This window comes from Rhinolophus sinicus, chromosome 3, assembly GCF_057876585.1.
Source record: "Rhinolophus sinicus isolate RSI-liver-muscle chromosome 3, RSI-T2T, whole genome shotgun sequence".
Lineage (NCBI taxonomy): Eukaryota > Metazoa > Chordata > Mammalia > Chiroptera > Rhinolophidae > Rhinolophus > Rhinolophus sinicus.
The window spans coordinates 149,365,588-149,378,057 of record NC_142503.1 but is presented as its reverse complement, the minus strand read 5'-3'; the positions used below and the strand labels follow the sequence as shown (position 1 = coordinate 149,378,057).

At 35.0% G+C, this 12,470-nt stretch overlaps 2 protein-coding genes across 9 annotated transcripts in view; one reads left to right on the top strand and one right to left on the bottom strand.

Moving 5' to 3' along the window:
• MNS1 (meiosis specific nuclear structural 1) overlaps positions 1-1,851 on the top strand; it is a 66,795-nt gene extending 64,944 nt beyond the window's left edge. For all 3 annotated transcript variants that reach the window (XM_074327709.2, XM_019732322.3, XM_019732323.3), the window contains one exon: positions 95-1,851. In XM_074327709.2, the coding sequence (XP_074183810.1) occupies positions 95-187 (93 nt within the window). In that variant the 3' untranslated portion in view covers positions 188-1,851. The remainder of the gene's footprint in view (positions 1-94) is intronic.
• TEX9 (testis expressed 9) overlaps positions 1,556-12,470 on the bottom strand; it is a 33,968-nt gene continuing 23,053 nt past the window's right edge. For 5 of the 6 annotated variants that reach the window (XM_088797225.1, XM_088797228.1, XM_088797227.1 and 2 more), the window contains 3 exons: positions 5,467-5,601; positions 2,310-2,444; positions 1,556-1,692 (listed from right to left, as the gene is read on the bottom strand). In XM_088797225.1, coding sequence (XP_088653351.1) covers positions 1,615-1,692; positions 2,310-2,444; positions 5,467-5,601 — 348 coding nt within the window. In that variant the 3' untranslated portion in view covers positions 1,556-1,614. Of the gene's footprint in view, positions 1,693-2,309; positions 2,445-2,761; positions 2,847-5,466; positions 5,602-12,470 lie in introns of those variants that run through there. The other variant, XM_088797226.1, reaches the window with a different exon arrangement.

Below are 12,470 nucleotides of genomic sequence, written 5' to 3'. Positions count from 1 at the left end.
ATAATGTTACAAATTTCATGTCTATTTGTTAGTCTTAGAAGCATTTGGTGATATGTTATGGCATTAAAAGTAACTCAAAACATTTTTCTTGTAGGGAGTACTCAAAAAAGAGGATGATATTGATAAGCTTGGTGAAGAGTTTAGGAAAGCATATCAGAAAAGGAGTGAAATTTGTGAAGAGAAGTGATATCAAGATTTGGTAAAACCTGGATTCCTTTGTGTGTTACCACTAGATGTCAGTGTAACTTTTGTTTTACAGTTCAGTGCTAGGACTCCTTTGTCTATATGGATTTTTCTAAAACACCTCTGTATTTCATTTGTAAACCCTTATGTATAAGAAAACGTTTGCTTTCTGATAAAAATTAAAATTACTGAGTGATTTGACTATCTGAGTTTTATAACACCACCATATTATAACACTCCATGTATAGCAATACAGAGGGTGCAAGAATAATGTACAGTAGTACCTCGGTTTTCGAACATCTCCAGTGACAAACATTTTGGTTTATGAACGCCGTATACCCAGAAGTAAATGCTTCAGTTTTCAAACATGACTCAGAAGTCAAATATGTCACACGGCTTCCACTGAGAGCAAGATCCTGAGGCCGAGCTGCCGGCTGTTTTCGAACGTTTCAGAACTCGTGGATTACATTCGAAAACCGAGGTACCGCTGTATACACATTTTAAGAAAGGAAAAAGCTATTAAAATTGTAATATTCAATATATACCGATAACAAAAGATGAATCCAAGTCATGTAAATACATTTTTTTGGTACCCTTGGTAGACTGTAGGCCAAACCCAGGAGGCTATCTTCTCCATACCACTGCTACTGTGCAGAGCTTTTCTGTATCTCCATTCAGGCTACAGTTCTCTGTTTGTGTTTAGGAATTTTACTTCCCTGATTTGTCCAGGGAAATAAGTATTTAGAATTAATTTGGGTTTAGAGCCTCTTTTTCTGACATGTGATGACATGGGGAGCAGATGGCCTTCCAAAAAACAACAAGAGAGCCCTCAGAAGAAGTCAACCCTGCTGACACCTGACCAGACTTCCAGCCTCCAGAACTGTGAGACAATTTCTGTTGTTTAAGCCACTGAGTCCATGGTACTTTCATGGCACCCTAGCACACTAATCCAAAGTTAAGTCTCTATTCACGTGGTATGTATTTTTAAACATTAATATTTTAATGTAAATAGTGTTAAAAAGTCTTTAAAAAAACACCTTTTCTGTCTACTGTAAGGGAGGAGAAAAGTAAAGGGTGAGAACTTTCAAAGTGCTTAATTGTCAATAAGATATTAAAGACATAATTTCTCTCAGATAAACTAAATTATCTAGAGCTGAATCTCCAGAACATAAAGTACAGTAGAGAAAGGGCTAGTAGGTCATAAGATAGCAGAATCAAAAGTTAAATTCCTATTGCTTTATTTTACAAAATATTTCTTTTTAATTACATATCAATTTTGTATTCCCCCAATATTATATTCCCCCAATATAAACAGGGAATTCTTTTGATTTCATTATCGAATCTTTATTATTAAGAGTAAAAATAATTCAAACCAGTACACGTTATGTATATCCACCACACACTGTCGGTTCTAGAGGCTAAGTAGATGACTTAAGAATTTCCCCAATCAAGTGCCTTCATAAATTCCTCTTCGGTGAAAGACAGCATCTTGGAAGCTTCAATATGCATCTGTTTTTTAAAAAATCAATATTGTCTAATTTAGTATCAAGAATAGATCACAGGAAAATTGTAAAAGTGTATGTATAATATGCTATGAAATTATAATCTCTGTTGTAGGACTGTGAACTGTAATTCTAATACACATATTTGAAACGGTAATTACATTCAGGGGTCAGTCTATAAAAAAGCCTATTTGTTCAATGGTGGGATTGTACCAACCTACTGTTGAGAGAACAGTTCAATATTGTAATACCTAACCTTTGCCAAAAGAGAAGGTGGCAGAACAATGAATTCATATCTTCTCACTACCAGGTAACTCATGTAGCGAATGGAACAACAGTAGTTTGGAATCAATTTTCCTCTAAGATAATAGATATTTTTGTATAGGGTACTTTCTTTAGTTAGGGAATACCCATACTGTATTTACCAGTCCCGTTTTCCACATTACTAATTTACTTTCATGAAAATGTCCATTTGCTTGGGTAACATTACATATAAATCTTATATATTGATAAAATTTTGTGCCTAAGCATGTCAAACATACCTAAAGTACAAATAGTAAATATTTTAGTAGAGAGGTCCAAACAATATCTATGGTTTAACGTTGTTTTTTAGGGTAGACTCACCTTCTGCCTTTTTAAAACATCAATTAATTTTAATTGTTTCTTGAACCCTATCATTAATTCTCCTTTTTGTTTTTCTAGCTTCTTGTTTTCTGATTTTAATGCTTCAATTTTTTTGTGTTCTTCATTGGCTATATCCTACAAAAGGAAGAAAAACATTATAGAAACTATAGAAACTTTTAACTAAAATATAAAAATTCTGGTAAATTTCTCTTTGATAATTTTTAATGATGCTCAAATCTCACATTTTAAAAAACATTCTTAAAGTTCTAATTCCAATAATAGCAAAGTAGCTTTTATTAGGCCAACTCTCCTGACAGTAGCAAATACAAACTCTGAACACAATTTTAAAAACATCTGAAGGAACAGATGAATCAATAGTAAGTGAAGCATACTGTTGAGATCCACATTCAGTTGGCTTCTGAAAGCACTTTCCAGTTCATGGGTTCACAGACCTTAAGCAAAAAGCAGCAGCCCAGTCTTATTGGGCTAACAAAGGAACAGGGCTGCCAGGGTGGTAGAAATTTCCAGGTGAGAAACCTGCAAAGAAGGAGATCCTCAAAATCTGCACATATATTTCCCTCAAATCCTTGGCAGATACCTAAATAACAGGTACAGGGTGAGACTCCCAGGAACCCACAAAAAGCAACAGCTTTGGTCTAAAGAGCTGAGCAGAGAATTCTGCCACTGCCCCTGACAAGGGAGACTGAGTTTGTAATCTTGGTAAAAATTAACTGGCAGAGCTCTGAAGCACTTTATAGACAATGCGTCCACAATCTCTTCTCCTGGCACATGACTCCTATGTTATTCAGTCAGGTCTTAGCTTAGAATTACATTTTTAAAAAGCATTCACTGACCTGGCTACCTGCTTAAAGCACCATGTAACTAACTTCCTTTAAGGAAGTTATCACAGTTGCCCCTTAGTTTTGCTTGATGAATGGTCTAAATAACATCCAACTTCTTCACTGTAAGTACCACTTTTATTTTTTATCACCTTCGTATCTCCAGCCTCTAGTAAAGATCTGGCAGGCCCTCATAAATGTTTCTAAGTGAATTAATGCAGAATTAAAATTATCTGTTCCTAAATGCAGTGACATGGACTTGGTTAACATATTTCAAATGAACTTCAAACAACCATCAAATCAAATGCCCCGTTTTTAAGTAGAATTCCTGTCAGAACATCACACAGTTGTCTTTCATCATTCCTTCCTTCGGTGTGTTTCAGAGGCAATAGCTATGTTCCAGGCACTGAGGCACAGCAGTGAATGGACAGTTGGGGTTCCTGCACTTATGCAGCATCTGGTTTAAGTTGACTGACTTCATTTTAAGTTATTCTAAAACCAGATCACTTGTTTCCTAACCTCTGTGGAGAATAAATTTAATTTTAATTGCTTACCTAATTACATGTCTAGTCAGAATGAGAAGCAAGGTACAAAGAATTAAAATGGAAAAAAATATACCAGCCCAGAAAAGAAAACCTTATATACTTATTAGACTCCAAGGAAAAACTGATTGCATATCCCAAAAACATCCTTCTAAAAGTTAGAAATAAGGCAAAATAATTGAAAAATCAGAAACTTAAGACACATACAGATTTTTCAGAAATCTAAAATCAGTTACATTTAAGAACTCTGATCTCAAAATATCTACCTGATCGTAAATAGTAAGCAATATACACACAAAACTTCACCTGTTTAAATCAGTCACCCCCAATGCAGGCCTAGGGTGGGAAGTGTGTCTTGAACACACCTAAATTGTGTGTAAATTGATGGTTTCAAACTGAGATGCTCACATACCAAGTCTCATTACTTGAATTTGCAAAATGGCTGGCTAGAATTCGGCGAGTTATCTGTTGTCATGGAAACAAGTTTTTCTTTCTACTTCTCTAATGTGTGCTAAAATAGAGATCAAATCTACAAACAGAATTAGCAAATCCTGACGTCATTGGTTATTCCAGTTCATTTTCTTCAAAATCCCTTTAGAGTGCATCAAATTGGAAATAATACTCTAATAACATGCTAATTATCAGCAAGTTTGTAATGACTTCCTAACTTGTTCATTTCATAACTTCTATTAATCCCCATCACCATACCATCACTGATGGCTCCTGAATATGAGTACAGTCTGATCATATAATATAAACTGCCTCACAGAAGATGTCTTAAAACTCTGTAATCACTGTCATATTTGCCTCTGTTAACATGTTGGAGGACTTACCAAGATCAGTTTTGTTCTATACCCTATAATGCTACTAATTTAATCCAAACCATGTCATTTTGTGTATGTAATGAGAGTGGCTCCTAATTTCATCACCCAAGCCATTGTTAAGTTACTAAATATTGTCCTAAGGAAGAGATTCCAACGGAGCATCACTTTTAGCTTGACACAAAACCAAAAACTAATAGCCAATATTTATAGAGTGTAAAACAGTTTTAAATACACTCGACATTTAAGCCTTCACTTATTCAACAGATATTTTAGGAATTGAGTGCTAATTCTAGGTCAATCTTTAGCTAGATACTGGAGTACAATGGTGATTCTTACAATAACTCTATAACTGGTTATCAAAATGTTATCTCAGAACCAGTGGGAACTTGTTAAAACTGCAGATTCTCAGGCCTCACCCCAGACCTACTGAATCAGAAACCCCGGGGGTGGAGCCCAGCAATCTATGTTTTAACAAGCCTTCCAAGGGATTCTGATACATGCTCAAGTTTGAGAACCACTGCCCTGGAAAATAGCCTCTTGCATTATATATTAGAAAACTGAGGCTCAAAGAAGGATATAACAGACTTGAGATACACAAGAGATTTGATCCCACCATTTATTCCCAGAGATTACAAAAGTATTTGACATATAATATTTGGGCCCAATATTCTATGTGTTGGGTGAAAAAGTGAATGCATAAAGATTTGTTGGATAAAAAAAGGAATGAATCCTCCAAACAGTTGCATTATCATCCACATATAGCAATAGCCCAAGCAATAAATCCTAACTTATTGAAAATGTACATACTGATAACGAATCTGTTTCTTCTGAAAAGAGACATGTTCACTATGACAACAAGAATTATAACTTAAAAACTTATTTTTGACCCTTTCATAAAAGAGGAAGTTACCAAAGGTGATCACTAACAAAACTATTTAATATTTTTCCATACCTTGTAATTTTGCCTTAATTTACTTAGCTCCAATTTATGCTTTTCTGCTTCTTCTAGAGCTCTATTAAGGCGAACATCTGTGGCACTTTGACTAGTGGCAGCTTGTTTTTGTAGTCTTCTTTTATTTTCTAATTCCTGTAAAGTAAAAGAGATATGGAACATTTATAAATGTTTCCTGTATTATTTTGGCACATTTTCCATTTCCCTTGCTTTCTCCCAAATCGCACGTGCGCACGCGCGCGCGCTTTCTCTCTCTCTCTCTCTCTCTCTCTCTCTCTCTCTCTCTCTCACACACACACACACACACACACACACACACACACACACACACACACACACGGCTAGAGGCTGAGCACTGAGTGATAGAGGTCTCGGAATTCTTACCCTGAGTAGGTATTAGGAAAATATAGCTTTATAGTCGCAAATTAGGCTTTCAAAGTACTTTTTGTTTGGAATTTTTGGCCTCTTTTTATTGACCACAAGATACAATATACATGTCCTCTATATTTTATAAGCAACTCTTTATAACTATGGTTTTTACTTTGGAACCTCCCAAAACACCAATGTACAGCACAAACTTTCTCATATATACTGTTTGTGTAAACCTGACAAGGTATATCATTAAAAAATAATAATTTGTTAAATACAGAGCATACTACATTAGCCTTATAGGGAAATCCCAATTCTGAGTAAAAACAACAGATCCCTATGGCTTATTTTCCATACACTGGGGTGGTTTTAAACCTGCACTTCTGCAAATATTCTAAGAGATGCAGTTACAGAGAGTCTACAGGCCACACATGAAGAAACATGAACATATAGGATAAACTCCAAACCACCATAATTTGGCACCATAATCTGATTTCCTGCCATAGATGTTACCTTTGGCTGTATCAGCAGTTCTTGGATCTTGGTCAAACAGCCATGATGCTTCTTCCCTCTGAGCCTTATCTCATGTTCTTCCATCTGTCTTGATCCCTCCCTACTCATTTCTACCTGGCTAGCACCTACTCATCCTTCAAGACTCAGCTAGGGCTGTTCACTAGAGTTTTACCTCCTCCCAGAAGCATCCCCTTACTATCTTCCTCACTATCCTCCCAGGTTGGATTAGGTAACCCCTTTCTTCAGGGCTTCTATAGCATCTTGATATACATCTATTATAGTACTTGTTGTGTGGAACTGAATCTATCCACTTAGTACTTCATTCCCCACCACACACTGGTGTAAGCTCCTTGAGGACAAGAACTGTCTTAATTTCTATATTCCTAGCACTTTAGTGGCATGTAAGAGGCACTAATGACATGTTTACTGAATGGAAGTTATTCTGTAATACTTAATTCATTCTTCTTTGCATAACCGACAATGCCTAGTATAGAGTCTTATACAGAGACCACAATAAATATCATGGAATTGAAATGATGGAGTTAAAAATACAGTTGTCTGCTTCCTTCCTTTATAATTTTTTTCTCCTGGCGGAATCACTATGTTTTATTTGAAAACGGATCTCCCTGGCTCTGAGTAATTAAAGGGAAAACAAAACAAAACACATGCTGCTCTTTATGTAGGTTTCTAAACAAATCAAACTGTGTATGGATGCCATCTGCTATCACCAGCCTCCTTCACAGCTTTGTGGGTGGTAGCTTACACTAAGACCAAGCTTGATTTATCTCACTGTTCACATGGAAAAGGCACAGTCTCATTAGCTACGAAGTCCACCATTCTCCCTGTCTGTGTAAGCTACTTCTCAGAAAAATGAAAACCATCCTTCACCACATGATGTCCCCCTACTCCCGAAGCAACACTGCCTGCCCCCTCTCTTGGGAGAGTGAACAAGAAAAAGGACAGAAGAATAGTAAATTAGGAAATAAAGATTTCCTGTATAAGTAAATCCACTAAAGAAAGGGAAAAACCTTATAAAAAACTTGAAAACATTTCTATTTTCAGTAATACTCAAGTAGTTTTTAAAAAGTACAGACAGGATACCAATATTGTTATGACAGCTTGCATCCTGAAAAATACTCAATAAAGTACATCTATTGTTACAAAAAATTAAGTTTTCATATTGCTAGAGAAAAAAATTTATTAAAAATCTTAAGCCCTGAATTTTACATTAGTTTAAAAGAAAAAGCTGGATGCTTAAAAAGACATCAAGTCTAACTTTAAAACTCATCAAATACTATAAGATCCAAGAAGAAATAATTTGTCATTCTCTCATTATTTTTAAAGCATTTATAAGAGGACAAGAAGAGAAAAAGGTATGTCTCAGTAGCCATGTTTTAAGAGTAACACAAATCACCATAGTAATTCAGATGAGGGATAATCAGAGGAGGACAAATAATCAGATAAGATTCTAGAAACAATTGGCTAAAGAACAAAAAAGCAATAAACTTGAAGTCTGACAGCCTGCCAGCTGTGATAGACTCAGTTTCCACATCTGAAATTGGGAGAAATAATATCTACCTAATAGTTGTTATTTATTCAACACATTTATCAAGCACTTACTATGTGCCAGGTATAATTCAAGATGGGCACACAATAATTAACCAAAATTCCTCATCTCATAAAGCTTGCATTATAGAGGAACAAGACCTAGTCAGACAATAAGCTCTAATGCATCTTTTGGAGCAACAATTAATATAAGACCCGGTCTTATTTTACTATAATATAAGATGGGTCTATAATATAATATAATATAATATAATATAATATAATATAATACCCTGTCTTATATTAATTTTTGCTCCAAAAGACACATTAGAGCTGACTGTCTAGCTAGGTCTTATTTTCGGGGAAACACGGTAGCATATTCAAAGATCACTTAGGTGGTCCGATGTGGCTTCTGCTGAGTGACAGAGGCATAGTGCTAAGTCTTAAGGTAGGAGATACAGGCAGTGGGAGCTTAGGTGGACCTGGTAGTTTGGATTTTATACTGAATGACATAGGAAGCCTTTGGAAGGTTTAAGGAGAGAGAGAGAGAGAGAGATTTTTCTAAGGCTTCATCTAGCTATTGTGGTATTGCTACTGCGTGTAGGAATACCAATCTAGGAGGTCATTGGAATGATATGAGAGAGAGTTAGCTTGGGCTAGGGGCGAGGTAATGTGTTTCTGAGACGTGGTTCAAGTTAACTCTGTATTTTGAAGACAGAATTGGCAGGACGTGTAGATGGATTGGATGTAGGTGTGGAGAAAGAAGGATCAAGATGACTCTTAGATTTTGGCATGAACAACTCAACGTTTTTTACTGAGAGAGAGAAAAAGAGAAGCAGGTTTACAGAAGGCAGGTAGGAAGAACTCCATTTAGGACATGAATTTTAACATACCAAGTAGAGATAGCAAGTGGGCAGCAAGATGTAAGAGTCTGGAGCTCAAAGAAGAGCTCAGAGCAAGAAACAGAAACGTGAGGTTGATCAATATATGGATGGCACATAAAGCCATGGGAATGAATGCGAGCATCTCACAGTTGGGTGTAGACGGAGAAGAGATCCAAGGACTGAGCCTTGGGTACTCCAAAATGTAAAAGTAAGGAAAATTAGGAAGAAAATCATGACTGTGGTGCTCCAGAAGCTAAATGAATATTGTTTCAATGAGGGAGTAATCAACTACGTCAAATATTGCTGAGATACAAATTACCATGAGGAACAACACCTGACTAGAACTGGCAATGTGGATTACTGGTGACCTTGTTAAGAATGGTTTCAGAGGCAGAGTAGAGATGGAAGCCTAACTGGAGTAGTTGCAGAAGAGAATGGCAAATGAGGAATAGAGACACTGAATATAGACAGCTATTTTAAGATGCTTCACTGTAAAGAGGAACAATGATATAGGGCTGGAGGTAGCTGTGAAAGCTACAGGTTTTTAAAATATATACATTGGAGGTTCTATGGCATGTTTGTATGCTAATGTGAATAATCCAATAAATAGAGTAAATCTGATTTTTGCAAGAAGAAGAAGAAGAAGAAGAAAGGATAATTACAGGAACAAAGTCCCTAAGTAGAAGAGCAGGCATGGGATCCAGTGTACAGTGATCAGCTTTAGACAGAAGAGGTAGTAACGAGGGGGAAAGCAGAGTAGATGAGCATAGAGGCAGAAAAGTCAATAGATTTAGTGATAGGATGAGGAAGAGTTATCTCTTGATTCTCTTTTCTGAGTAAAATAGGGGACAGTCATGAACTAAGGATGGGAAGGTTGGAAGAGGTATTGGTAAATTGAGGTGAAAAGATCACCTGTTTAAAAAATCACCTCTGAAAGTAGGAGAGGGAACTGGCCTCTCAGAAAGTGGAAGAGGAAAATGGCATTACACTTGATATTTGTAAATAATTTTAAAGTAGTACCAATCCACTTGGCAGTGCATTTTTGTCCAGCCATAATTCACTGGTCATGAGGAGACCTGCAGTAGGGGGAAAATTAGGCTAACCAGGGTTGGGTTTTGCCCATACACTACATTGGCAGGCAAGTTAAGAATACAGACAATGGATAATTGTGTATCATGGAACCTAAGCTGAGGAAGAAGGAAATAAAGAACACAGGGGAAGGGGTAGATCTATATAATTAAAATATTGTGAGAGTACACAACTACATATGTATATGATAGCAATTTGTAAACTATGCACTATTAAACAAAGATAACGTACCATTAATATCATGGCTTTGCAGGATACAAATAGGAAAAACGAAAAAACCTTTCTTTGCAAGATAAGGAAATGACTTGAAGTTGAGAAAATCCTTTTGAGGAGTTTTGCTATGAAAACAGAAAAGACCAAAGCATCTTTGGGACATGAAAAAGAACTCAGTTTTAACTACAGCAAGATTAACAAGCAAGCAGACATTTCTTTTAAAAGGTAAGTTACTAATGATAAGAGTGTCCATGGGAAATGATCCATGGTCAGAGACTTGTGCAGTGTACTACTGACTTTAATTTCACCAGAAAAAAAACAAAACAGAGATTAATGCTTTGAGCCGTGATGAAATAATAATGGTCTAATATAAAAACACATTGCAAACAACTAGGAAAAAAAACTGTCATAATATGTTAAATAACTGTTTAGAGATACTGAAAAAACATTAGGATTGTTGATCCCTCAAAGAAAGGAAATAAATGAGGTAGCACTACAAAAAAATGGAATACTATTAGGATGGTGCAAAAGTAATTGTGGTTTAAAAGATTAAAATTGCAAAAACTGCAATTACTTTTGCACCAACCTAATAAAAAATATTCAATTCAAAATGAAAAAAGTAACAGAAAACAGTTGGAAAAATAGAAAACAAATAGCAATATGGTAGATTTAAACCTAAACATCAAAAATTGCATTAATGTAAGTGGTCTGAACATTACAATAAAAGACAGAATGTCAGAGTCAATAAAGGAGCAAAACCCAATTATAGGCTATCTATAAAAACCCATTTTCAGTATTAAAATGTTGCATAGCATGCAAACATTAATCATAATAAAACTGGAATTACTACACTAATATCAGACAAAGTGGACTTTGGAACAAGGAATATTATCCAAGATTTAAAAAACAGTATTCATAATTACAAAGTGGTAATAATCAAAACACTATTATAATCCTAAGTGTACAAACAACCAAAACAGAGACTGAAAATACATGAAGCCAAAACTGGTATGGCTGAAAGGAAAACAGACAAATCCACAATTCTATTCAGAGAATTTAGCACCAGCACCAGCACCCCTCTCTCAATGATTGATAGAACAAGTCAAAAATCAATAAGAATATAAAACACTTGAACAACACTATTGACAAATTTGGCCTCAATATTTATAACACTCCACTGAACACAGCATAATACATATTCTTTTCACATACACATGAGGCACTCACCAAGATAGGCCAAATACTGATCCGTAAAACTAATTGGAACAAATTTTAAAAGAATGAAATACAGAGTTGGTTCTCACAACACAGAACTAAATTAGAAATCAATTAACAAAGACACGAAAAATACCCAATTATTTAGAAATTAAACAATACACTCCTAAATAATCCAATGGTCAAGAAAAATCAGAAAGGAAATTAGAAAACACTTTGAACTTAATAAAAAGAGTATCAAAATTTGTGCGATGCAGATAAAGTAGCCTGTTGAGGGAAAACTATAGCTTTAAATGTTTATATTAGGGGGGAAAAGTAGAAAATTATCTAAGTTTCTACTGTAAGAATCCTAAAAAATAAGAACAAATTAAACCCAAATAAGAATGAAGGAAATGCTAAAGGGTAGAAATTAATGAAATAGAAAACTGACAAACAGAAAAAAAAAAAGATCAATGAAGCCAAATGCTGATTCATTGAAAAGCTCAATGAAATTGTAAGTATCTAGCTAGATTTATTAAGAATAAAACAGAAGAGACAATTATTAATATCAAGAATGAAATTGGGGTCATTATTATAGATCATATAGACATTATAAATATAATGAATATTATGGACAAATTTATGACAATAAATTTGACTACGTAGATGAGTAGGAAAAATTTCTTGAAAAACACAAATTGCCAAAACTGATTCAAAAGTGACAGAAAATGAAAATAGACTTATATGCACTAAATAAATGAAATTGGTAATTAAAATCCTTCCTAAAAGAAAACTCCAGTCCATATGGTTTTACCATTGAATTATATCAAACAAACAGGTCAATGAACACATAGAATAATGTAACAGGACAGAGACTACAAATATAGTCAATTCATTTTCTACACAGGTGCCATGGTAATTAAATGGAAAAAGATAGTATTTTCAACAAATGCTGCTGATTATCTGCATTTTTAAAAAATGAACCTTGACCCTGTCCTCATGCCATACACAAAATTAACTAAGCTAGATCATAGATCTATTAATAGTTATATGCCATGCATATATACATAAAGGCCAAAACCATAAAACTTCTTAAAACATGTTAGAAAATCCTCATGACCTTAAGGTGGGCAAACATTTCTTGAATAGGATGAAAAAAGCACAAACTACAAAAAAAAATTTGGAATTTATCAAACT